Genomic DNA, 27,857 nt, shown 5'->3' with positions numbered 1-27,857 from the left:
TTAGTTCCAGTTTTCACTGTAAGTGACATTGTGCACCAGCACACCTCTTTCCCCCCCACTGGCTTTAAAGTACCGTACTGGGAGGGAAGAGGGAGAATCACCCGGATGGCTCCTGACCCCCATGGTTGGCTGATAGGCAGGAAGGAGAGAAGGAAGCAGGAAAAAAGGAGAGGTTCAGGGAAGGAAAAGATGAAATGGTGGGGGAGGCGAAAATTAAATGCACCCTGCAAATGGCCTTTTGAGTCCCCCACTTGTAATATCAGCTTTGCAGGATTGTGGCAGTGTAACTGGCCTTTTGGAAGGTCTGTGGAAGGGCATGAGTCTCCAGCTGTACCTGATCTTAGATAGAGCCGATATCTAACTCCTCTGCAGGCCATTTCTGTTGCTCTCTTTGTGCACCTTCAAACAGTCTGACGGTGGTGCAATGACCTGAGTTGGCTTGTAATACTGGTACAAAATCACAGAAACCAAAATGCATTAATCACCAATATTTCTTTGTTTAAAATCATTTAACCACTTTTCAGCTGTCAACCCCAAAGCATATTTTGCTGCAAGACGATTTATTCATTGAGAGGATCACTCTATTCTCCATTTTATAAAAGTCTCATCTTTGACTTCGTGAAACCCCCCTGCATTGGCCTTTGTTGTCTTGAACAAGAAGAAATTGGTTTTTATACCCTGCTTTTCTCTACCTTAAGGAGTCTTAAAGTGGCTTACAATCACAATCCCTTCCTCTCCCCACAACAGGTACCTTGTGAGGTAGGTGGGGGCTGAGAGAGTTCTGGGAGAACTGTGACTGGCCCAAGGTCACTCAGCAGGCTTCATGCAGAAGAGTGGGGAATTTAACCGGGTTCACCAGATTAGAGTCTGCCCCTCTTAACCCCTACACCATGCTAGCAGATAACTTCTCAGTAAACTTAGAGTAACTCTACTTTTACAATCATCAGACTTTTCACCCAGTCATATTGTTGCTACATATTAAAATGCTTCCACATAGCATTTGTCATTACTAAATAGGGCCAAGCTAATTTTACATTGAGCTAATTTTGTAATGTATTTTTTTAAAGTACCCAAAGTCAGGACAGACAACCATTATTCCTTGGTGCTTTTACAGGTGTGTAATTACATGGGACAAATTAATTGAAACCCATTAATGCTAGACCCTTGGGAGTCCAGCTGGAATCAAGATGAGCATTCCAGATGGAAAAGGTCATTAATTTGTCCTTCAGAGACCCAAGCATCAGTCTGGTAATTACTGTAATAATACTTCTTTAGCCTATTGCAAGCTGCTACTTCCTGGAGTAGGAGGACATGGCATTGTCTGGTGACTGAAGCAAGGAATCGGCTTGGGATTTTTTTTATATCCAAACAGCAGCTGACTCTCTCTAGAAGCTCAGGAAATTTAATAAAGATTTACAGGAAACTGTTTCCTCAAGGCAATCTGAGACTCACAAAAGGGCTCATTTTTTCTGTCAGGGACATATAATCCTTAGTAGTGTGAATTTACATTTTGGTCTAGCTTCTTTGCAGAGGACAGACATCATTTGCCATTTATATCTCACTGATATAAAAGAGATACTGAATTTCAGTGGATTTCAGCCTGATAGTGTCCTTCTAATTTTGTATGGAAAGCATTGCTACAGATTTCATGTAATCTGACAGCTAGCTGCAAGAAATCTTACATTGTGATGTGTTAAACAAGGCAAAGAATGTGTAACACACCCAGGACTTAAAGCCAACAAATCATATAGTCAGCATCTGCCAATTTGGTAGCAGGTATTTGAGGTAGGTATGGAAGCCCAACCACTTGATTTTTAACAATTGATCTTTCTGGTCCCTTTTATGACTGTAGCTTCTTTCTTGTAATTTGCCAATGTCACGTGTGCTCCCTTTCCTCATCTGAGCCCTTGTACTGCCTAGTCCCCTAGTAAATGACAGTTGACATCAGGAACTGCTGGGCCTAGAACCAGAAACCCACAGATCTATATGCTGTTTCTCCGTATGGTTAACCATTGGCCACACGATTACAACAGCACAGTGGCAAAGTGTTTGTGAGCTCTAGAATTACTCCACCCACCTTGACTGACCATTGGCTCACCGTGACTTGGAAAGATTGTAAAGGCTTCCTAGTCAAATTGGGTCTTTGGACAACTCCAGCTCATGGCTCTTGCACTGGCATTAGGTTTGCCAGGTCCCTCTTCACCACTGGCAGGAGGTTTTGGGGGCAGAGCCTGAGGAGGGTGTGGTGAGGGGAGGGGTTTCCAATGCTATAGAGTCCAATTGCCAAAGCAGCCATTTTCTCCAGGTGAACTGATCTCTGTCAGCTGGTAGTACCTGGAGGTTGGCAACCCTAACTGGCCTGTGTGACACACCTTATCATAATCATTTGATGAAGGGAGCTTTGACTCTCAAAAGCTGATACCCCAAAACTCTTGTTAGTCTCTAATGTTCTACTGGACTCAAATCTCGCTGTTCTACTGCAAACCAACATGGCTGTCCTCTAAAACATTATCAGTGTGTTACAGAGAGAGAAGACGAACAGGGACAAGAGTTCCAGTGTGGTCCCAAACACCCCCACCTCTATGCATGGGTGTAACATTTCCCTGTGACTTATGCCTTATGTTAGTGGGTCACCAAACCTCCAGAGAGATCACAAGAGTTTATTTTGATGATACTTTTGAAAATGTATTTACTACAGCAGCCATAGGAGGAAAAAACGATCAAACAGGCACAGCTTATCCTGAGCCTGCAGATTCTCAAGAGTTTTCTGAAAGCTCATGTTTAATTCAACTAAACATTAAAAATGTCTAAGTGACAGACTGAGTTGCAGTATGGGTGCTGGTTTAAATACCACCTAGATTCAGCCTAAGTATTAACCATTTTTCGCTATTAATGTATCTTAAGCACAGGGGCGACCTATAGTATATCCTAACCACTATTTATTTTTACTGTGACCACAAGCAAGTAAAACAAACAATGCTTCATGTTTAAAAAAACAGGGTTACACTAAACTATAACTGTCGTTCATTGAGTGTGTCAAGAAATTGGTTCCTTTGACCAGTTTCTTGTTTAATTCAATCAGTGGTTCAGGCTGAGGCCTAGAAAAGATGGACGTTTCTCTTTCTGGCCATTTATGCAGGGTCAGTTTTGATGCTCACTCGAAGCTGTTTTTTTTTAAATGCGACCTTTAAAATGCTTGTTCACGGTCCCGCTGCAAAAGGAGAAATTCCACTCCCCCCACCCACTCGCCTGCTCCTTTGTTCCTTCCATTAGCAACCTCAGGTCGCGTCAAAGGGGCTCTTAAGAAATGCGAAGTAGGTACGCGCTGGCTTCATAGTCACTTCCTGAATGATGGTTCAGCAGTGCAAAACTCAAAAAAAGCTGCGGGGCACTTCAGCCTGGAACATTCTGCTAGTTACCAAGCATAAATGCCCTCTGAAAACTTAGGTCAAGCTGCTGGTAGCTTCAAAGACCCAGATAAGGGAGATGGGAAGAAACCCGGGTGTCTGTTGGTAATAGCAGCTTCAAGGCCACAGAAGCGTGGGAGGGTACATTCCATCTCGTTAATGCCTGAGGTCATGGGTGGGAGAAAGTGTTTGTTAAGGGAACCTAGTGCAGCTGCAGGGCACCTGGTTTAATTGGCAAACTCGTTTGATTGGTTGAATCACCTGGTTAGCAACATCTTTTATTGGTCAAGTTACATAATTTGCTATACATTTGGTGAACTAGAATCAGGCCAACCCGTGTCATTGAGCATAAAGGTAAGATCTTTCATTCAATCCAGAGGAGAGCAACAAAGATAGTGAGGGGTCTGGAGACCAAGACCTATGTGGAAAGGTTGAAGGAGCTGGGTATGTTTAGCCTGGAGAGAAGACTAAACGGTGATATGATAACCATCTTCAAGTACTTGAAGGGCTGTCATATAGAGGATGTTGACGAGTTGTTTTCTTTTGCCCCAGAAGGTCAGACCAGAAACAGTTGAAGTTACCAGATTGTTTTCTGAAACTCGTCTTGTAAGCATCCTATCTCCATTTACCGAAAAGGTGGTTCTTTGCTAAAAGTCTGGACTTTCTTCCAAAAGTACTTTCCAATTTTGATGTTTCTCAGGACATTGTCCTTCCTCTTTCTCACCAGTGATAAAGAATGCACTCTACACAGACTGGAGGTCAGAAGATCCTTGATATTTTATTTGCAACGTACTCAGCAATTCCATTAGGAAGACAATCTGTTAGTGTGTTTATCTGGCCCATATAAAGGGCAGACATCTCACAATGAATAGTCACTGAAATCAGACTAGCTTATTCTTTCTCGAAGGTAGAGGTTCATTCCCTATAAAAGCTCACTGTGCAAGGTTGCAGTCTTCTTCAGCAGCATTCCTGGGTAATGTTCCTTTGGACAGCATATGCAAGGTCCTGTCCATCAAACTTCATCCAGCACTATGCCATTGATGTGGACTCCAGGAGTAGGGCTGTCAATTCGGTTCGGCCCGAACCAAAAACAGCCGAATTTTCCCCGATTCAGCGGTTTTTCGGTTCGGATTGAACCGAACTCAAAAAAGGGGGGGAAATGGGGAGCCGAATTCGGCGAGTTCCAGCTGGAAGGCGCAGATCTGTTTCTCCCCCCCCCCCCGGGCACGCCTTCAGGGAGCTTCCCTGAAGGCGCGTGGGGGCCCCTTTAAATAGATCTGTGCCTCCCGGCCGGGAGGCACACATCTCCCCCCCCCGCCCGCCTTCAGGGAGCTTCCCTGAAGGCGCGCGGGGGTCTTTAAACAGATCTGTGCCTCCCTGCCGGGAGACACAGATCTGTTTAAAGACCCCCCGCGCGCCTTCAGGGGGCTTCCCTGAAGGCCCGGGAAGAGGGGTGGGGGTCTTTAAACCCCTCTGCCCTGCCTGCGCAGACAGCGCAGAGGGGCTTGACAACCCACCGCCCCTCTTCCCGGGAGTCCCGGGAAGAGGGGCAGGGGGTCTTTAAGCCCCTCTGCCCTGCCTGTGCAGACAGTGCAGAGGGGCTTGACAACCCATCCCCCCTCTTCCCAGGGGTCCCCGGGAGATCCGGGAAGAGGGACGGGGGTCTTTAAACCTCTCTGCCCCCCCACCGCACCTTCACGGGCTTCCCTTCAGGGAAGCCCATGAAGGCGCGGGGGGGGGGCAGAGGGGTTTAGACCCCCCACCCCTCTTCCCGGGACTCCCAGGAAGAGGGGGGATGGGTTGTCAAGCCCCTCTGCGCTGTCTGCCCAGGCAGGGCAGAGGGGTTTAAAGACCCCCGCCCCTCTTCCTGGGACTTCAGGGAAGCCCCCTGAAGGCGCGCGGGGGGTCTTTAAACAGATATGTGTCTCCCGGCCGGGAGGCACAGATCTATTTAAAGGGCCCCCCGCACGCCTTCAGGGATGCCCCCTGAAGCAGGGGAGTTCGGACTTCGGCACGGCCTGAATCAAAACGGGCCGAATTTTGCCGAATCCGAATTATACCGATTTTTTTTTCAATAGCCCTATCCAGGAGCAATACAGCTGTGAGAAAAGCAGTTCTGCAATAATTATTTTGCTGAGGATCCCACACCCACGTCCTTCAGTAAGCAAGCTTGCTATTCTCCCATGTGGGACTGCACAGAAACCATTATGATGAAAACAGGTGTACTTACCTGTAATTGTTGTTAATTGAGTGGTTTCTGTGCAGGCACTCATCCCTCCCTTTTCCCTTGTGAGATCCTCTGCTGTATGGGTCCTTTTCCATGGCAGCAAAGGGAGGACTAAGGGAGAGAGCGCTCTATCCACCTCTGTTACAGGCTGGTTTGGGTGGGGAAACTCTGGCTCTTGTTGGAGGGGAAGGGGAGTACTCCAAATTTTCTAGAAAGATCTAGGAAGCTTTAGAAATTTTCCCCAATGGCTGGCCACTGCAAGCGTGATCCCATGTGGAACCATAATGATGAACCAAAGATCTTTGCAAGTATGCTATGCTAATGACATCATTGCCAAAAAGACTGTAACTCCAACACCAAAAGGTTTGACAGCACCGTCCACTGCTACAGGACAATGCAAAAGGGAGGGCTACAGGTTAGACTGTAACCCTTCAACCAGAAATAATGTAGTCCAGGAATACTCCATGAGATACCATTATTTCAACTGTGGGGCTTACAGTGCAATCCCAAACACAGTTACAACCTTCTCAAACTTTGATTTGAATGGGCTTAGACGCATAAAACTACCTAGGACTTGACTGTTCGTTGTGCCTCAGTAGATATCACAGATTTGTTATATTTGTTATTTCTACCAGTGTTTACACATGAAGCTGCCTTATACTGAATCAGACCCTTGGTTCATCAAAGTCAGTATTGTCTACAGCAGAGGTTCCCAAACTTTGAGTCATGGAGCACTTTTCAGGAAAAATTCGTCACAGAGCACTAATTTTCACCTAGCACCTATATACTAAACTGAATGACAGTATTTTTCTTTCTGATCTCTTCATGGAGCACTAGATGTTTCGCGGAGCACCAAGTGCTCCATGGAGCACAGTTTGGGAACCTCTGGTCTACAGTATTGTTTACATTTGCAATAATGCATTCCTGGCCAAAGAGAACCACCCCCAGCAGCCGCCAGTAAGTGGCAGGTGTTAGGAGGCCTGGGCACACATTTTGGAGTTATTACCAGTGACTCATGACAACACTCAATTCATTTGCTCCGTGACCCACCATGCTGCATCTGTGTTGGAATTACAGAAGCTGTAGGCCCCATGTGATTATTGGTTTGCACTGAATGATATAGATCAACTGGGCCATAATCTGGCAGGAGCAACCCCACATGGATCACAATCTCCCGCCAGATTTGGTCACTGTATGGCAGTGATAGTGGGTAAGTGTTCACACTCCACTATCACCTGCTGCTCAGCTGTGGTGGTAGGTTTGCCAACTCTGGATTGGGAAATTCTGGAGATTTGGGGGTGGAGCCTGTGGAGGGAAGGGTTTTGGGAAGGGAGGGACCTCAGCAGAGTATAATGCCATAAATTCCACCCTCCAAAGCAGCCATTTTTCCCAGGTGAACTGATCTCTGCAGTCTGGAGATAAGTTGTCATTCAAAGAGATCTCTAGGCCCTACCTGGAGGTTGGCAACCCTATGTGGTAGGCAGAAATTTATACAGGGGTTAGACTGTTACAACAAGTGTTATTGCAAGGTTGGTAATAGCTAAATTAATGTAGCAAATTTGCTGAATACAAGGAATTAGGATGGTACACCTTTGCTGATACATAGGATATTTATTAAATTCAAAAATGTAAAACAGTCATGCCTGAAAAGTGCCAAGAAGAAAATCCAGATTTATTATTCTACAGTACATCAAAGCTCCTTGTGTCCTGAAATAAATACACTGATTTGTTTCTCTGCATGTAGAAAGTATTGGATTTGGGTTACTCTAAAACATTACTTTTTCAACTTTTATTCTCAGTTCCTCACCAGATGTAAATGTCCATGTGATGAATTTTAATGCTAGGACCAAAAAAAAAAAAAAAAAAAGACACTTCCTGAAGCCAAGCACAAAGTTATAATGCAATACATCACAAAACTGACCTAGAGCACTGGAAAAAGCAAGTTCTGTATATGCTAGATGGGACTGGATTTGTGACATAAAACCCCACTATGGAGTAAACTGAATTCCCCCCATGGAATTTTAACTTCAGCAGACTAGCATGCAGCTGTGGATCTATTTCCTGAAACACCTCAAATCCCTTCTCAAATGACATGAGATTCAGATGTCCATTGTGGAAACAAGGTGTTCATGTAACTGTAATTCAGGAGAACATGTTCCACTCCTCCTACAAGGATAATGTATAACCATCATCCTTTTAGGAACCAAAATGACAGCCTCAACTGATATTGTGTGTGTGTGTGTGCCATCAAGTCACAGCTGATTTATAGCAACCCTATAGGGTTTTCAAGGCAAGAGACGTTCGGAGGTGGTTTGCCATTGCCTGCCTCTGTGTCACGACCCTGGTAGTCCTTGGAGGTCGCCCATCCTACTTGAGAAATATTTCAGGTGTGCTTCTCCTAGCTTTGAAGCAGCACCTTAGAAAACCCACTAAACTAAATGGCTTTTCTGCATCATCGAAGTCATATGACAATGATTATGATCAAAGTTCCAGTACCAATTCTGTGATGACATTTTGTGGTCATGTGGGAAATGTATCTACCATGGGTATCTTAGTTATATCATAGTTAAATGGATGCCTTTAAGAAATAGGCCAAGTAAACCCTCTGAGGAGAGCAAACAGCAGTTACAGTTGATTACAGACCTTTACTCTGATATTTTCACTCATATTTTTTTTCATTTTTTCCAGTTGATATTGTTATTAAGAGGTTGCTAAATTGTTCTATACAATCTATGATACTGATATGATACCTAGAACTACACAAAGAATGTGCAGCTTGAACTTGAAAAAGGAACACTCTCGTCCACAGTCCCACTGGGATGATACCAACACAAGGGCAGGTCGTGGTGGGTTTTCAGCCCATCGCTGTCTTACATTCCTTGTAGAGCATTCCACATGTAGTATGTATGCTGTCCTTTAAATATTACATACAAGTTTAACAAATAACTTAATTGGTATAAGTATGGATATGGAAAACTGCATTTTATATTAAATACTATTTCCTGAAGCAATTTGGACAAAGAGTTAATTACACACAGTTAGAAAAGCTATCTCAAAGTGCAACTGGTGACAGATTAGAGATACACTATATTTTCCTCGATGCCTCCACTTTCTGAATCTTGTTGCATGTCACAAGACAGAGTTTTCTTCACAACATCTGAAGGCTGGAGTGGCTGAACACAGTCATGACTTGATGATCTTGAGCACTGGCTCAGCACTGCATTCAGGCCTATAACATACAAACAAGGACAGATTAAAAACTGCAGCTCCCCTTGGCACATAAGGTAATATAGCTGGTAGGAATGAAGATTCTATAGTCACTAAAATCAACCCACTTTTTAAAAGAAGAGGAGGAGGAGAAGAGTTGGTTTTTTATATGTCGACTTTCTCTACCACTCAAGGAAGAATCAAACCGGCTTCCATCACCTTTCCTTCCCCTCCTCACAACAGACAACCTGTGAGGTAGGTGGAGCTGAGAGAGCTCTAAGAGAGCTGTAACTAGCCCAAGGTCACCCAGCTGGGGGAAACCAACCCGGTTCACCAGATTAGTATCTGCCGCTCATGTGGAGGAGTAGGGAATCAAACCTGTTCTCCAGATTAGAGTCCAGTGCTCCTAACTACTGCTCTTAACCACTATACGATGCTGGTTAGAGGCCTACAGAAGAACAACTATAAAACCAGAACCAGAAGAATGATAAAAGGTAAACTTTTCAAAACAATGAGAACTTGAACTCCCCCCAAAAGCACAAACCCTTTAAAAATTAAAACCCCTTTGAGAAAGAGAGAAAATGCCCATGCTCAGAGAGCCATGGAGGAATAAAAGAATTGTCATGATTGGCAGACAGTTTGTGCTTTCCCTAAAATCGGATCCCATTGCCTGGGAGAACTGCCTCCCTCCCCACTCCCTGCTTTTGCCCTGGAGTCCTGTAAACTTAAGCGAAATGCAAGAAAAACTGCTATGGGAACCTTAAAATGGCAGCCATGAATATTCCTGGGTATACCCAAATATTTCTGGGTTTTCCAAGACTAATTAGTTGGTATCCTGAAAAATCCCAAATATGTTCTGGATGGATGAAGGCTTAAAATGTGGCTGAGGGGGGTTGTAGGATACATCCCTATATTCCTACTTTAAGGCTGCAAGCCTAAGGACACTTCCCTGGGAGTAAGTGCCACTGAGTAACATGGGACCTCTGAGTTTACCTGCTTAGGATTGATCCTAAAATGAACAAACACACCAAGTTGGATCCTATCAGCTTTTTTTTTTTAATCTTGCCCAACTGGAATTTGCAATCCTATATGGAGCAGTAAAGTACAAAGATCTGTTTTAATGTCTGGCAATTTCTTCCATTAACTTAGTGCATAGATTTAAACAAACACGACTACAAATGCGCTAATATTTGTGAAGACAGAATAAGTGGCATTCTGTTGTTCATTCAGTGAACAAAGTAGTAAATAAAGTAAATAAATCAAGTGAATCCATTACTGCCACGTCAGGGCAAAACAATCCTTGAAATTAATAAAAAACAGAAAGATTATGGAACACAGGAAGGATGCCGCTGCAGTCGTCTTGTTTGTGGCTTCCTAGAGGCACCTGGTTGGCCACTGTGTGAACAGACTGCTGGACTTGATGGGCCTTTCTTATGTTCTTATACCTGTATTGTCCCATGCACATATAAATCTCATTTTCAAAATACTAAACGTTCCAGAATTTCTAGACTCTGAAGTCCTAACAATGCCAAGAGAGCCAGTTCCCCTGACAAACACAGAACATCATGCCAGCCACAGAGACAGATCTGGAAGTAGCAAATACAATTCAGTTTATAACAAAATACATGAATACAGGAGCTGCCTTAAATGCAAAGACATCACTGGTCCCGCAAGATCAGCACTGTCTACTCTGACTACCAGCAGCTCTCCAAGGTTTAAGGTAGCGGTGTTTCCCATCACTTACTATCTGATCCTTTTAACTGCAAATGCTAGGCACTGAACCTGGGACCTTTGGCAGGCGAAGATGGTCTACCACTGAGCCACAACCCCTCCTCAAAAGCCTCTTCATGCACAGGTTTGAGTTAGGCCATTTTAATTTACACAGATCTTTCCAACACTTAATAGAAAACTCTGCATGTCCTTTTTGGTTTCTTTTATGTTTTTATACGTTTTGCAAGCATTTTCATTTGCCCAGTTTTGGTTGCTGGTGTTCCTTCTGTTTGCTTCTTCTTTCTTGCCACTAACATACCCTTTTAAAGAAACCGATGAATGACTGGACATCCATTTTAATGGTAATAATTCTATTAAATTCCAGTATGTTCAGGAAAAAAGTCAACTGCAATTTCATCCCAAGTGAGGCAAACCCATGTTAGAAACTGGTATTTTCAAATCAAAGCAGTGTCTTAATGGAATTTGGTCACATCTCTGCTACAGAGGTTCTGCATGAGAATTCTACAGGGACTCAGGATATTACCCAATTTCCCAGTAAAAGGTAAATGACAGAATTACCAAGACATAATCAATACAGTCTTTTAAGGCATACAGTACCCCATTTCACACTGGGAGCTAGCGCGTGGATGCTAAGTCACTGTGAGTTGCCTGACACAACAGAAGCTGGGGGGAAACGACGTCCCAAGTGCTATGGATGGGTGAAGATTCCTGGTCAGATGGAAAAGGCAGGATTGACCAGGAGAACTCAAAGGCTTGGTTTAGACACAAACACAATCCATGGCTTGTTTTAACTATGGTTAGTTTCTGAAAGTTTCAGCCTCAAGAAATGCTGGTTTCATCACATTTGCTCTGTATAGGCATCTGTGTGGCCAGGGAGAATGCAAGGATATCACTAGAGAACAAGACAGGTTAAGCCAGGATGTCTTATTTAGTTTTATTTAGATCAGCCAGTGATAAAGGAAGCCACAGTCCTCAATTTGCAAGACCTGAGCAAGGCCGTCAAAGATAGGACATTCTGGAGGACATTGATTCATAGGATCGCCATGAGTCGGAAGCGACTTGGCGGCACTTAACACACACACACACACACACAGTGATAACATAATCAACAGAGAAACATATAAAATATGTACAACCAGGATGTGTATATTTGGGGGGGAAATTCGGATTCGGCAAAATTCGGCCCGTTTTGATTCAGGAAATGCCGAAGCCCGAACTACCTCGATTCGGATCCGTGGAATTCGGCACTAATTTCGGAGTTCGCAAATAAATTCGGCCGAATAAAGCCATTTAAAGCACATTCGCGCCTTTCTGCAGCTCCTGGGGGGGGCTTTTTGGAGGTAGAGGTCCCAAAATTTCAGTGTAGCTTGAGGGGAGCCTTCTTGCAAGAACCCCCAAGTTTTGTGAAGATTGGGGCAGGGGGTCCCGACTTATGGGGCCGGAAGGAGTCCCCCCCAATCTGCCCATTGGAATGAATAGAAATAAATAGACCATTTGGACTCGGAGTTTGCAAAACCATGCAAAACAACACGTGACACGACCTTGGGAGTTTGCAAACCATGGAAAGGGATAGAGGCGTGCTAGCTATGTATAAGGAGCAGGTGGGTGTGGAATTTCCCCTTTTGCATCGGCTCAAGTACCTACAAAAGACCCAAGGAGGAGGCGGGGCGGTTGGCAAGCGGAGGGAGAGACTCGCACCCGCACGGGCTCAACTGCAGGCGAGGACTAGCCACAGGCAACGGGCAGAAAAAAAGCAGAACGCAAACTCCCGCAGAGGCGAGCGGGCACAAACACAAAGCCCCGGCACAACCGGCGGCAAACCCCCTCCCCCTCAAACCAGTACTGCTTGGCTCAACCCCAAATAAAGGCGAGCGGGCACCAAATCCCCCCCTCAAACCAGTACAGCTCGGCTCAAGCCACAGGCAACGGGCAGAAAAAAAGCAGAACACAAACTCCCGCAGAGGCGAGCGAGCACAAACACAAATCCTTGGCAGAACTGGAAAGCCCCCCCTTTGGCTTCCCTCCCCACGCATAAAAACTGCTCCCCCACACACACAGAGAGAATCTGCTTTCCTCCCACACACACAGGAGAAAAGGTATAGCGGAAAACCCCCAAAATCAAACTGTGTGGATGTCTTCTAGCAGGAGCAGGGACGAGAAGTAAATCCAATCCAGTCCTATTCCAGTAAGCAGGAATCAGGATTCGGGATCTTTCAGAGTCAGGAGCAGCACCACCAAAATGGAAGGAATTCCTGACTCGAGTCGGGACGGGAGGATGGGAGTTTTTATACTCTTCCCCTGGCAAATTTAAAAGGGAGAATCCCTGTTCTGACTGGCCAGGAGAAGACCTGGCTTGGCCATTAGCTGCGGGAGAATGCTGCCAGTTGCTTACTAACTGACGGTTATGCTGCTGATTCGGAGCCCCCGAATTTGCTGAATTTATTCGGCGATCATCCCGAACTCGCCAAACTCGACTCATCGTTTTCCCGCCTTTTTTTGAATTTGGTTCTATCCGAAGTAGAAACCGCCGAATCGGGGAAAATTCGGCTGTTTTTCGGTTCGGATGGAACCGAATCGACAGCCCTAGTGCACACATATGCTGATTTGACAGACCCTAAATAACCTTAATTAGTAGAGTGATCCATGATCAGAATAATCATACTAGATAGTTTCATTAAACCATGGTTCGTGTTGATGCCTGAACTGAACCAAAAAGAAAAATTTGGGAGCAGATGTTGATAATGCAAGAGATGACTGCCATCACATTATAGCTTCATATTCAGGCTTCTCATAATAGCAAGTGTCAATAATTTGTGTGTTCCCTAAAAAGAAATATGCTTAGAGTTTCTCACATCACCTTGATATTTGGTTATTTGGCTTCTGGGTGTCAGATCTGAGTTGATTCTTGAATGGCCGGTGAAATCTTCATCAGCTGAATTCTTCTGGCTGTTCAGCTCTTCAGTGCAACTGCCTGTGAAAAAAAGACAAAGCTGCTTTTAATTGACGCTCATTCATTTTCTTAAACTCTCATTTAAAAAATGGTGGCAGCAATGCAATCTTTCAAAGAAAGATAACAATATTGTTATAGTTTCAGTGATGTGTGCTTGAGGTTTAATTTTAGATCATCTTAATTAATAAACTGTCTTCTAAATATGTAGAACCTGAGTCACAAACATCTCTGAGAAGATTTTATCAGATCCTGCTTTGCAAATCTGAAGAGTGGGTAAACACAGTTGAGAGAATGGCAGTCATTCAGGTGTATCTTGAGCAGAAATTGTCTCCCTTTTTAGACTCTGCTGATCCGGCCATGTTGATCCATACTTCTTTAACTTTGAGAATAGACTACCGCAATGCTTTCTACATGAGAAGCCCTTGAAGACTATACAGAAGCAGCAATTTGTACAGAACATTGCTCTTTGTCTACTAATCAGAGTCCAGAGATGTAATCATGTCACTCTGATTTTAACAGTGCAATCCTATGCATAGCTACCGCCGCTGAAGTTGACTGGAGTAACTCTGCAGAGGGTTGTAAGGCACCTTCATTAGCTACCTATATGTTTCTGGGTCCAAATCAAGGTATTTGTTATTACCCTTTAATACCTTAAAAAGGTAAAGGTCCCCTGTGCAAGCACCGGGTCATTCCTGACCCATGGGGTGACGTCACATCCCGATGTTTACAAGGCAGACTTTGTTTACGGGGTGGTTTGCCAGTGCCTTCCCCAGTCATCTTCCCTTTACCCCCAGTGAGCTGGGTACTCATTGGACTGACCTCGGAAGGATGGAAGGCCGAGTCAACCTTGAGCCGGCTACCTGAAACCAACTTCCGTCAGGATCGAACTCAGGTCGTGAGCAGAGCTTGGACTGCAGTACTGCAGCTTACCACTCTGCGCCACGAGGCTCTTAATACCTTAAATGTCCTGAAACCCACAGACCTTAAGAACCATCTCTCTAGTGTGAACCTGTGCACAAGCTCAGATCCACATAGAACCCCTGCCTGACAGCCTGCTCCCTTGGGTCTTTTTGCTCTGCCATTGCCTAAATCAGGGGTGGGGAACCTCAGGAGGACATTTTTTGTGGCCCTCGGGACCTCCAGGAACCCTGCCGAGAAGGCGGGGCGCAGGGTGGCCCTCCCCGAAGGTGTTCCTGGGGCCATGGCTTACAGCGCCCTTGAAGCGCCCTTTGGACCTCCTCTCACCGACTGTCAGTTGTTGGTCAGCGAGAGGGGAGGGGGAGGGACGCTTCCCCCAAGGCTGCCCCCTACAGCTGCGGCATGCAGGAACACTGCGGCACATTGTAAGCCCCTCTCGCTGCCTGTCGACTGTTGAGCAGCGGGGCGCGGGGAAGAGGCCAGTGGCTCCCGGTGGCAGAGCATGCATGCGGGAGCTGATTGGGCTTGGGGTTTTTTTTTATGGACCCTGGGGGGGAGGGCATGGAGACTGGGGCCCGGTTGCTTGGGGCTCCATGTGCCGCCGTGTGTGTGTGTGGGGGGGGAGGTGGGGAGGCTGGGGCCCAGTCGCGCAGGCTGGCATGCGTGGGTGTGTGTGTGTGGGGGGAGGCTTTTCTCTCTTTTATTCCTCTTTTTCTGTCACTCTTTCCCCTTTCTCTCCCTCTCTTTCTCCCTCTTTTTCTGTCTCTTTGTCTCCCTCCGTCCTTTTCTTTCTTTCTCTCCCTCTCTCCATTTCTTTCTCCCTCTTTCTCCCTCTTCCTCCCTTTTCCTCTTTCTCTGTTTTCCTTCCTCCCTTCCTCCCTTGCCAATCGACTGTGGGCTGCGCCCCCCTGGTGCCTCGTTTTCTGGGGCTCACCGCTGGCTGCCCTCCCACCTGGGAGGGGGGAGCGGGGGCGCCCTGCAGGCCTTCTCTGTGTGGCCTCTCCTGGGGTTGCCAACCTAACCTCTCCCCCCCACACACCGGGAGATCTACACCTGGTATGGCCCCCGAAAGATGTTATAAATGTGCGAATGGCCCTTGGCAGGAAAAAGGTTCCCCACCCCTGGCCTAAATGCTCCATTACCAATTGGTTATTTTCTGGGAAGATTGTAGCCACATTGATCTCCCTATCATTGCAACATTATTTCAGAAAAAGGCTGATTAAATTCTTATATGAAATGGTGGAATGATCTAGACATCCTGTTTTCTCCCCTACTTTTCTACGTTTCTACTGGGATTATACTAATCTTTCAACATGACTACAACGTGATGTTGCTTTCTACTATAAAATATTAATCTTGCCCTACCTCGTTGTGGCTTCTTCTACATGTAGTATCTTTACAATAAATTTTCACTACATGGACTACATTTTCACTACAAGTTACTAATTATTCCACATCTTCTCCAGCAACCTTGGAACAAAAGGTTCAGTTCCTCTTAGTTCCTCTGACCCTCAACGTACTTATTTTTGTTGCTCATTTTTTGGAGACTGCAGAGAAGAGACAAAGGGAGGTGTTTTAGAGATGGGTCTTATTTAATTTTTATGGTTTTATTGTTCAAGACCTCGGTCTAAGAACAGGGGGAAAGAAAGTTACTAATTATTTTGTTAACTGTAGCCATTGCCTGGATGTTTTCTATTGTTACTATATTCATTTAACTGCATATGCTGTTGTTTTTATCACATTGCCTAATCTTAGTCATTTTTAGCATGGCTTCAGCTTTCTTGAGGTCAGGAAGGTGCCCATGTTGGCTTGTTTCTGGAGGTTTAAAGGGGCTTTTGAGAACAAGCAATATCTGTCACAGAAGGAGTTTTATTTGTTTGTCATTCTGAGTGTTGTAAGCTGCCTTGAGCCACCATTAATAGTAGGAAGAAAGGGACATTAATATAATTATAGTCATCTCCAGAAGCAAGCTTTGTGTTTCCAAAATCTTCATGAGAAGAGAGTTTGCCTAAGTCAGCCACGTACTGGCAATATGACCTGGGGGGCATGGGGAAGGCACTTCCTTGTACTGGGCAGCATTTCTGAACCCTGGCTGTTGTACAGCACAGGGGGATGTTGGTGGAGTTCAGCACCTTTCAGCACAGAAAATACAGTGCAAAAGAAAAATGTTGTTAATGCCACTCTTTTTTTAATGGTGTCTGCCACTTCTCACCAAAAAGGGATCTTTGGGAGCTACTACCCTGTCGGTTGTACTCTGAGAGTGTTTATTTATTTAAAACATTTTATGCCACTTTTCCAACCAATCAGGGTCCCCAAGGTGGCAAACATGAAAACATTTGAACAATTAAAAACATCATTTAAAATTATAAAATAATTCAATAAAAATGGATAAACATACAACACCAGGACCAGGGAGGAGGCCAATAACTGTTCTTTTTTTTTGGGGGGGGGGTATGCCCAACAAAACAAAAAAGTCTTCACCTGCTGGCAGAAGACACTGACACAGAGAGATAGACAAATCTCCCTGAGGAGGGAGTTCCAAAGTTTTGTGCCACAACCAAGAAAGTTCTTGGAAGCAGGGCCTCCAAAGATGACTGGCATGAATGGGTGAGTTCAAAGGGGGAAGGCAGTCATTAAGGTATGTTGGTCCCAGCCTGTACAGGGCTTTAAAGGTCAATATGAGTACCTTGAATTGAGCTCAAAAGCAAATTGGAAGCCAGTGTAGATGGAACAAGACTAGAGTGATATGGTCCCTATAACCCACTCCAGTCGATACTCTGGCCATAGCATTCTGTACCAAGTGTAGCATCTGGACAGTCTTCAAGGGCAGCCCCATGTACAGCACATTCCAGTAATCTATTTTAGATGTTACCAGAGAATGCACCACAGTGGCAAGATCTTTCCTGCCCAGGAAACGCCACAGCTGGCTCACCTGCTGAAGCTGGTGAAAGGCATCCATGGCCACTACTGCCACCTGTTTATTCAACAGGAAGCCCAGGTCCAGCAGTACCCCCCAAGTTATGAACCTGCTCCTTAGGAAGAGTGCAACTCTATCCAGAATAGGGGACCTTCCATCCCCCTGTAGTAACTGAAATACTGTTCTGAGGATTTTCTGACCAGCATGTCACGAAACAACAAAGGAAGAAGTAATAAGAAATTTCATAGACTTGGTTTAGGAGGATCTGTCAAATTAAAATAGTGATATTGCTAAAGATTTTTATTTTACTTCAAGTTGTCCCAATATTTATTCAACAAATCACTATAAAACAGCAAAAAAAAAAAAAGCCAATCACTTGATACAGTATGGACAAAGAAGTGACCTAAACCTTGCAGTTTATGCAAATTATTTTAGCAGTGGTAAGACAAGAACACCAGGTAGGTTTAGATGGAACAAATATTTTATAATGTCTAGGAGAAAAGGAGACAGAGTATAAAAATATTTATATACAACAATCTCTCCAAAGACAAAATCTCACAGTTCACAGAAGATACTTAGGTGAACACTGGGGGAAAGAAAGGGAAGAATATCCCCCTTTTTCTTACATGATTCTTTCCTGCCTTAAAATCAGACTATCTCCCTAATGAAGTGAGGCTGAGAAACACAGGATGTGACATCATCACATTGTTGCTTCCCTGCCACCAGCTGTGAAAGCCAATGGGGGTGGGGATGGAGAAATGCATACATGATGATGCCAAATCACGGTGCTTCAACTACATACATACTGGCAGGAAGACAGTGACCACAGGCCTTCTTCCTGTGATATAGAGTTTGGGACAATGTTATTATACCTCCTGGAAAATCAGGAATATCCATATGCAATCCTGGGGTTGGTTCTTGTAGGTTATCCGGGCTGTGTAACCGTGGTCTTGGTATTTTCTTTCCTGACGTTTCGCCAGCAACTGTGGCAGGCATCTTCAGAGGAGTAACACTGAAGGACAGTGTCTTTCGGACACTGTCCTTCAGTGTTACTCCTCTGAAGATGCCTGCCACAGCTACTGGCAAAACGTCAGGAAAGAAAATACCAAGACCACGGTTACACAGCCCAGATAACCTACAAGAACCAATGAACTCTGACCGTGAAAGCCTTCAACAATCCTGGGGTTATTTATTATAGATATAGTACACTTAATTGACATAAGAATTTTTAAAAATCAAGAAAAAAACTTTTCAAGATTGAAGGAAAGTCAGTTGATATTTGTACAGCACACTCTGCACTAAGCCAAGTATTAGTTCTCGTTTCAGTTTGTTTTGCCTCCGGAGTCTGTGGACTTCTGAGGGGGATAAACAATAAATCCAGGGAGAAGTTCTATTTTGCTTATCAGCTGTTAAAATCTCAATAGTATGAAATGGATTCCAGAAAGAGCCCCCTTTAATTAATATGCAGTTTGTGTGGTTTGGAAGATATTAAAGCAGGGGGATCGAACTCGATTGTTACGAGGGCCGGATATGACATAAATGTCACTTTGTCGGGCGGGCCATGCCTCACCAACCCAGATTGAGAGTGGGGGGGGGCTGCCTCGGCTGGCCTGATAAGAGCTCTCAAGGGGCCGGATTCGGCCCTCGGGCCTTATGTTCGACACCCCTGCATTAGAGTGTTAAAAATTAGTGTTATACCATTTGTGTGCAAAACACAATCAATGTTCACCCAGATTTATTTATTAATACGGCATACGCCAATAAAACAGCAATACATAGATTTAAGATAAAAGCAATAGGCACTTAACTGTATCAAAAATAAAACAATTCCTATCATAAAATAATTAATGTTTTAAGATAGGAAACAGGTCAGAGGATAGGGTCGCAGAGTATGAACCTACACTTCCCTTCAGTAAATTAATTTTGACATAGATGAACACATGAAGTAAGATGTAGTGTTTTGAATCGTTTAGGATACATTTCTTTCCTTCCATTCCTTAGTCTTCTCACCTGCAAACATTGCATGCAACAGACAATCTCTTCCACACAAACGCCACAGAATGAGACCACAGCCAAGCATTCTTCCCAAGGAGAAATAGAAGTTAATCTTTGTATAGTGCAGAGTGCATCAAGCCAAGCATCAGATCTCATTTCAACTTTAATCACCTATCAGTCCACAGCAGTTTGGCCACTTAGAAAGCGCAGAGTCAGTGAAGTGTTTAAGTATAATTCTGAACAAAAAAGACAAGACAAAAGAAAGCCTTCGATGTGACTGTTTTCCATTAGCTTTAAACAGCGGAGCTTCGGCAATTAAAATAATTCGTTTTGCAAATTGCTTCTCATTAACTGTTGCAAGAGATAAACATTTACATATTCCTGACTCCATCACTGCTGGGTGGGAGAGAACAACTTAAGTTGGCACAGGCTCTGTACTCCATTCAGGCCTAAACCTGCACCACTCCTGCAAGATTTCAAGCCTCCTTAACCTGTCACTTTGCTTAATGGGCAGTTACAGTATCAAGTTACAGCCAGGATTACCAGAGTTGGGGGGGGGGGAGGGGAGTCCAATTTGAAAAATGGCACATCTATCTGGTTCTGGTACTCCACAGAAAACAACTGGGCAGAAAGGGTGAAAAATTAAAGTATAAAATCTGGACTGTGCATTCTAGTTTCCATTGTGTACTTAAATTTGCATGCATCAAAGGTCTACTAGAAATATGGCTAACTTGCTTTCCACTTGCAATGTCTTTTCCCAGTGATTTTCTGCCAGCACTTTACTCATGCTAGTCGCAGAAAACTGATTCTTACACTAGTCCTGACTGCAGAATCCTCCTGGGGAAACCTAAGAACCTCGAGAAGACCAGAGATGCTACATGTCTTAGATGTATATTCTCTGCACTGGTGGCCTTGAAGGGACCCAAGTGCAAACAGATGCTTTGGAGTCTTCCTGATGATGCTAGGAAGCCTAGGGGAAAACCTAGACTCAATTATATTCTGGTGGTATCTAAATTCAGAACTATAGCTTTCATGTTGCACGCTCTGAAGCAAACATTTCATAACCTCTCAAGTCTTCCCAGACAATAGTATACTTTTCCCAGCACTGCATGATGAGCTGTTAACCAGTCCAACATGTGTACCTTCTGTGAAACTCAATAGGTTGCACACTCATCAGAAGAAATTGATCCAATAAAACCTGCATTGTATCTTTCCCAGGGATTGCCATGGCAACACTACTCTAAACATCATACGATCTAAAAGAAGCTTTGGCAGCATTCAACATTTTGATTTTCCTGCTTGTTGTTGTTTTTAAGGTGCACATTAAAATATGAGGACCTCAGAAACCACTTTACGTCAAGTCAGACCAGTGGTCTAGTAGCCAAGTCCCTGAATGCTACCAGCTCTTTCAGGCAGAGATTTCTCTCAGCCCTTCCACCTGATCCCTTTTGAACTGGAGAGGCAATGTATTGACCCTGGACTTGATACAAGCGAGGCATTGTGTTTCATCCCTCAATTGTGGCCCAGAACAAGAGTACCATATGGAAGGCACCATATTGGAAAGCGTCTGGATTTGGCAAGTATCTAAAGGTAGGGATGAAAGCACTAGAAACTCTAATTCAACGTCAAGAAAGCATAAATTCTTGGCTGCCATTTGTCTGAGCAAGAATGAGCCCACAGGCTGCCTCACGAAGGCACAATGTGTCTCACAGATGACAACATCACAGCCCGCAGGAGGAACAGGGAGGCCTGCTGTCGCCATTCTTTCAACAGACATCAAGGAAGCAGGACATCTCTGAGTCTGACCTAGGGAGCAGCCATTAGGCAAGCAAAATGCCACAATGAAAGCAGGTATTTGGGAAACTACGCCAGGATCTCAGGTGCAGGCTATGCTGAACGCACTTAACAGTTAGATGTTGTGATAAATGCTGGCCAGTGTTTAACTGGCTCTACAGGAGAGGTCTCTAAAGGCCTCTTCGTACAATCTGCTGACATTTATGTGGCAAACATGGGACTGAATACTAAGGACTGTGAATGCAGTGTGCTCATGGAATCATATATTTCCCAGCCTCCCCCAGCTGCCTAAGACTCCCCAAAAGGCAATGCTAGGGGCTCAAAGAAGCTTCATGGACAAAATTTCATGGCATGGGAGGGCAACAGATGGAGGGAGTGCTGTCAGTCGACTCTGCTTCCTTTGTTCCACTGGCAGAGGAGAATGGCAGAGCCAGCTTTCAATTAATGCAGGAGGGCAAAAAAAAAAAAAAAAAAAGATTAATCAATTTGCCTTGACAGAAACCACCTAGGCATCCATGTCGTGTGCTTTCTAGGATACCTGGCTTTTCAGGGATCAGAGGAGGCTTTTGAGGTAAGGGAAATGCCAGGGAGAGATCTGCCACCACTTATGTGTCCCTCTGGGGGTCCATAAGATACATCTCATGGAATGTAACCATGTAAGCTGTATTAGCCATGCAGGCCAGAAGTATTACATGGAATGGGCATGGAATGGAGAGCAAGCACAGGACAGGAGCAATAATGAAATTTGTTCTGAATGCAGAAGGTCCTAGGTTCAATCCCCTCTATCTAGAGTTGAAAGGATCAGGTGGTAGGTGATATCTAAGACCTCTAGCTGACACCCTGGAGAGCCACTGCCAGTCAGTGTGTAGACAATACTGACCTTGTTAGACCAATGGTTGTTTCAGCATAAGGCTGCTTTATGTATTCATGTGTTTTTGTAAGTGATATATTAGAGTACAGGTTGGTATACTAAGATCTGGGAAACTCTAGCAGAGGAACATTTTCTCTGCCTCATATAAAAGAAGTTTCCAATCCTTTATATACAACCAATGTTTGGGGGCGGGGGGGGGGGCAGGTTCCTTTTCTAATTTACAATGACTTTACTAAATCTTTTATGAAGGAGCCCTTGTAGCCTGCTTCATTTATTAATATGATTGCTGGAGACACTACTGCTTGTATATGCCTTTGATAAAATTATGTGTATGTTTGGTCCATTTTAAATTCAATATGTATTTATTATTTTGTCTTCTTACAACGATATTCAAACTGTGATTTGGCTGAGGTTCTCCTTATTCTCATCTCAGATTTTTTCCCTACTTGCCCCTTTTTAAGATGGCTTTAATTACCTAGCTGGTAATTAAGATAGAGTTTTGCTATCCTTGTAAACATTTTTATAAAATTTAAAATTCAAATGTGTATTTAAAAGGTAACATCTTTGAAATACATTTTTATTCCACCCATTCCTAAATCTGACGCAGCCCAAAATATTTTAAAACCACATAATAAAAAACACCACAAATCACCCCCTTGAATCTAAAGCAGCAAAAGTCAGCTGTTAAAATATCATCTGTTTCTGAAGATGATGATCCTTTCACCATTGTAAAAAAATTAAAATGGACATTTGTTTTGGAGAGCCTTCTGTGCCCTCATGTCAACAACAGAAAAAGGAACTATTCTAGTATATTTCCTGGAGAAAAATTTGAGTAGCTTTTTTAGCCAGGGCCTAAACAGACATGGCATTTTAAACTTGTACATTTACAGGTATAAGCACCATCTCTTCTGGTGAGATCTAGACCCACTGCTGCAGATGAATGTGTATACATCACCAGTTAGCAATCAATAGACCAAAATGCCACTGCTGTGAATGCCTTTGCCAAAAACATCCTCATTTTCTTCTCCCCCCCTCCCCGCCCAAGAGCAGCTCAGATCCTTCTGCTATGCCTGGCAAGGTTGGCCGAAGGGAGGAAGAAGCAGCAGGGAATGAAAATAAGCACTACTTGCCCTGTTTAAGGAAACATATAGACAACTTTGCTGTCTTCTTCAATATGGCAAACAAGAGCTCCAGGGGTTTTTGAGCTTAGGAAAATGATGGGGGGAGGATTTACCAGTCCTTCTCCTGCCAAACTAGAGCCCTTGCATAGATGCTGTATGTCAGATCCATTAATGGATCTCCCAGAATATGTCCTCTAGAAATACCCTCACAATCCCACTTTATTGCTTTATATGCCAACTACTTTCTACAGAGGAAGACACATTTATTTTCTGAGGAGAAGGGGCGGGTGGAAAAATGAGGTATGTTTTTTTCAAAACCATCTTGACTATGCTTCCTGGGAAAATATTTTCATTGCAGCAGCTGATGAAACACTCTGTTATCAGATCAAGTATCTAGTTTCAATAATCATGTAGACTTTTAATAATGATTTAAGGTTGTGCAATCACAGCTATCATATCCAGCCTCTACAAGAAGCAGGGTTGGCCTAAGACAGGGGTCTGCAAACTGCGGCTCCCGAGCCGCATGCTGCTCTTTGGCCAGTTGAGTGCGGCTCTCCGAACTTGGTTCGGAGCCCCTGCTCTCGCGCCCGCCCGCGCCGGCAGTCGGGCTGCAAAGCCGGCGCGCCTGAGAGAGAGAGAGAGAGAGAGAGAGAGCAGGCGAGAAGGTGCGCTGTCTCTTCCCCCCCCCCCCCCGCCGTGGAGAATGGCCAGGTCCCCCTTTCCCTTGCCCTCCCTCTAGCCGTGCGATTGCTGGGCGGGCAGCTCGACGGTTCCTCCCCCCCCACCTATCAGCTGTTGGGCAGGGCGGGCTTCCTTTGGTAGACCTGGACTCCGAGGAGGGGGAAAAAGTCCCCCTTCAGAGGCCAGGTCTACCAATTGGCTTCTATGGGCCTCCGGAGGCCAGGTCTACTGCCAAGAAAGCCAATGGGTAGACCTGGCCTCCCAATGGGACTCAGCCGGAGGCCAGGTCTATCAATAGGCTTTTATGGCAGTAGACCAGGCCTCCAGGCGAGGACTCCAGACGGGGAGGGGGAAATGGCAGGGACTTACAATTTAATTTTTATCAATAAATAAGATCACTATTAAGTATGATATCAAGTTTTATTCAGTGTACCTATAGTTTAATTAAGACTTAAAACTTTAATTAAAGTTTATTAAGTTAATAAACAGTGTACCTACCTATATAGTTTAAGTTTAAGAAATTTGGCTCTCAAAAGAAATCTCAATCGTTGTACTGTTGGCTCTTTTGACTAATGAGTTTGCCGACCCCTGGCCTAAGATATCTGGCACCACTGACAGACAATCCTAATAGCAACCACCCACCAAATACACACACACATGCTTTATAGACAGACAGACTGCATACTAGATAACTAGCAATTTGACACATTTTAATAGCATCTATAATTGCTGCCTAAGGTAACCACTAACTGTAATATCATGGTGCAACAAACTCCAGATGTGCCCATCATGCGGTAACTAAAAAGGAGGGAAAGCTGCACCTCTTGTCAGATCAGATGTACTAGAAGATTCTGTGGTATGAGAACAAGGATTCACGTAGAGCTGTCCTGAGGCAATGAAGAAGAATAGTCAATTGAAACTGGGATAATTACCACATTTGGGGAGAATCAGGAAATATCAATCTCAGCCTACACATGGGCAATATTTGCAGCCAGCACACTGTGTGGGTTCAAAGTTCCCTTGAAAGGATCATTTCAAACCTCAAGTAATTGGTCAAATCTCTCCTGAAAGGAACAATGAGCTAATGTGCTTGCTAGTTTTATTCTGCTTACATCCTCTGCTATGAACGGGTTTTTCAGTTTTAAACCTCGTTGCAATAGGGTTAAAGCCATAAAGGGATAATTTTTTTTTAAAAAAATAACACTATGTTCCATCAACTCACCTAACTGCTTTGCAAAATTGGCATTTTTAATATTCTTCACAGTTATTTCTCAATTTGATTTTCATTTTTTCCTCCTCTGTTGAATAGCTTATGATTAATTTTCTTCAGCAGCTCAAAGAGCTTATCAACCATCTCAACAGCGCAACCTACAGCTTGAATGAAATGGATGTACCTGAAAATGTTTTCAATATGCTATATTCCAAAGGTAAAATTGAAACACTCCATGCCCTAAGTTTTATGGGCTCAATCCTGGTACTCTTAATTCATGCTAATACTGTGTGCTCTTACATCAGAAAAGGGTGATTTGAAAAGGATCAGTCTTCCCCTCCAATTTTCTTTGCTGACTTTAAGATCATTTTGCAGTGCAACAAACATACTTCATACTTAGCTAGTTTCTCAAGCTGAACGTCAACAGTACACTAAGTAATTTGTACAGAAGACAGTGCTGTGAGATGCAAGCAAAAATTATGTTTAAGTACAGATTCTCTCTTCTGTTTCACATACAAAAATATAGACTGGGACCCTTGAAGCAGGAAAACCGTGCAAAGGGTCCATAGAGGGTTTCGATTCCGGCTCCTCAAATGCCTCTTGTCAAACTGCTTTTGAAACTGAGGGAAATAGCTGGTTATAGGGCTCAGGGGAAAGACTGTGAGAGAGGGCTCAAAGGAAGAACACTCCACTGGTCCAGCACAAGTCCTTTGCAAAAACCACAATTTATATAAATGGTTCAATTAGGGCATTTTCTGATGAAGAGTTTTTAAAACATAAGGCATTTTTGCATATCTAGACAGGGAACAACTAAAAAAAAATCAATTTTTTCAGCAATCTTGTAAAAATGTCTTAGCAATGCAATACAGCATTCTGCTCTAACGCACACAAGCAGCACCAGCAAGGCCAGTCCGTAACATTTGCGAAGATGCTCATCTCAAGCGGCACACTGGCATTGGTAGCTGTCACATGCAATTTGAGAGATATGCACACCTTTTGGAATGCACACTGCTTCATTTGCAGTTGCTGCAGGAGAGCCAAGAGAATGTATTTTCCTATGATGAAAAGGCAGAGTACAAATGCAGTTAAACTTGGGAATACCATGGCTTACATTTTGCAAACTGCACTGTAAATTCCTCTGCTTGCCTCATCCAGTTCCAAAACGTTTATCTTTTTCTTCAGTATTCTCCTGAGTGCACTTTTAAAAGTATGCTTTTTAAGTTTTCATCCTAATTAGAGCAGCTTGTAACACCCAAGTCACAATAAAGAAACAGCCTGCCCGTGTTCCTTCCAGCTCAACAGCGCACTCTACGGCATGACAGGGTGATTTACACAAAGAGGGTTTTTTTTTTTTTTTTTTTTTTTTTTGCTATTCCTTACTTCAGGATTTGCTGGGCATTACTTTGAAATAACTGGAAAAGCAGCTATCTGGTGTCCCAGAAGCCACTAGAAACCATATTTGAAACCTTGGGGAGTGTTTACAGCAATATTTAGTGCTGCACTAAAACATAGTGATCTAATCCCTTCAAGAAGAAAGTAAAGTGCCCCACAGCATGCGTAGTTCTTCCTGCACATTTTGGATCAGTACCATCATCAGCAGACGTTTTATTGGTACATTCTAATTTTAACCAGTGATGTAGAGAACCAGACAGCAGCTAATTCCTTTAAAGGAGGGACATCTTTCTAACTGAGATACCCTTTTGTTAGTTACAGAGGACTGAGCATATATTACCTGGTTGATAAGATACTCTTTCTACATTTTTGATCATGGCAAAATTACTGGATTTCCACAGTATGATGTGCTCTGCTCTGTGATCTATTCTATATTCTTTTAAAAGTACCATAGTTTTTTTTAATGACCTAAAGTTTGTTTAGAAAGCCAAGTCTCTGGACTGAATCTATAGCTGGTATAGAACGGAATGTGGAATTACTGACTGTAAGCCTAGTAATAAACAGTTCCTTTTATCTTCATAGCTAAACAGACGGAATCATTTTAGAAACTATTAAAATATCACAGTCTATAAAAGCAAATTAACTTTGATGTGGATTCAAAGCTCTGTTAATTTATTATTTTAATAACAGAACACAAAGCAAATAAAGGTTGAACGAGAAAAAAAATTGGGCTTCTTCCAAGTTGTGACTCCTCAGTTGGGGAAGAATCCTGTTTCTGTTAATCAGAAATGATTAACAACAGTGCAACGATATATCAACCTGCTGACATTCTCACTACAGGCTTTTAAACCCTTCCTTTCCCCCACCTCCAGGTTTCAGTATGTTAATTTGTTTTTGTCTCTCGTTCTTTTTCCTGACCATAGCGCATCAAGCTAACTTGATACATAACTAAGAGATATTTAATGTCGCAGATATTGGGGTGGGAGGTGGGCTTCCAAAAATGGCTTCCTCGAGATGCTTTCTCTTGTTTCCCCCATAACATCTAGATCACTGGTTCCCAACCAGGGGTCCGTTGACCCCCAGGGGTCCGCGAGAACTAAATTAAGGTCCGCAAAACAAAGTTATAAACCCATAATAAATTAATATTTTTAATTAAAAGTTCTCTATTATAAAAATATATATTCAAATATTATTCTATGTTTAATGTTTAGCTAACAGTTATGATTAAAGTTTATTTTCAAATTCTCTGAATTTTTATTTTGAACCTTGGGGTCCCTGCACCGAACAAAAAAGTCCTAGTGGTCCCTGGTCAAAAAAAGGTTGGGAACCACTGATCTAGATTAAGGGCTGAACAATGCAGTGTGTGAGAGAGCCATTATATCATCTCCTGGTGTGATGTTTTAATATTGGGGGATTAGGATCAGGGCTACAGATGC

At 43.6% G+C, this 27,857-nt stretch overlaps 1 protein-coding gene across 1 annotated transcript in view; it reads right to left on the bottom strand.

The window, feature by feature from the left end:
• Positions 1–8,617: 8,617 nt before the first annotated feature.
• Positions 8,618–27,857, bottom strand: part of ARHGEF28 (Rho guanine nucleotide exchange factor 28) — a 138,475-nt gene continuing 119,235 nt past the window's right edge. Inside the window, exons 35-36 of the mRNA XM_056849020.1 lie at positions 13,430–13,543; positions 8,618–8,863 (exon numbers count right to left, since the gene is read on the bottom strand). Coding sequence (XP_056704998.1) covers positions 8,709–8,863; positions 13,430–13,543 — 269 coding nt within the window. The 3' untranslated portion in view covers positions 8,618–8,708. The remainder of the gene's footprint in view (positions 8,864–13,429; positions 13,544–27,857) is intronic.

The sequence above is a fragment of the Euleptes europaea genome, chromosome 4, assembly GCF_029931775.1.
Source record: "Euleptes europaea isolate rEulEur1 chromosome 4, rEulEur1.hap1, whole genome shotgun sequence".
Classification (NCBI taxonomy): Eukaryota; Metazoa; Chordata; class Lepidosauria; order Squamata; family Sphaerodactylidae; genus Euleptes; species Euleptes europaea.
Note: the sequence above shows the minus strand (reverse complement) of the source record. Positions and strands in the feature narration are given on the sequence as shown.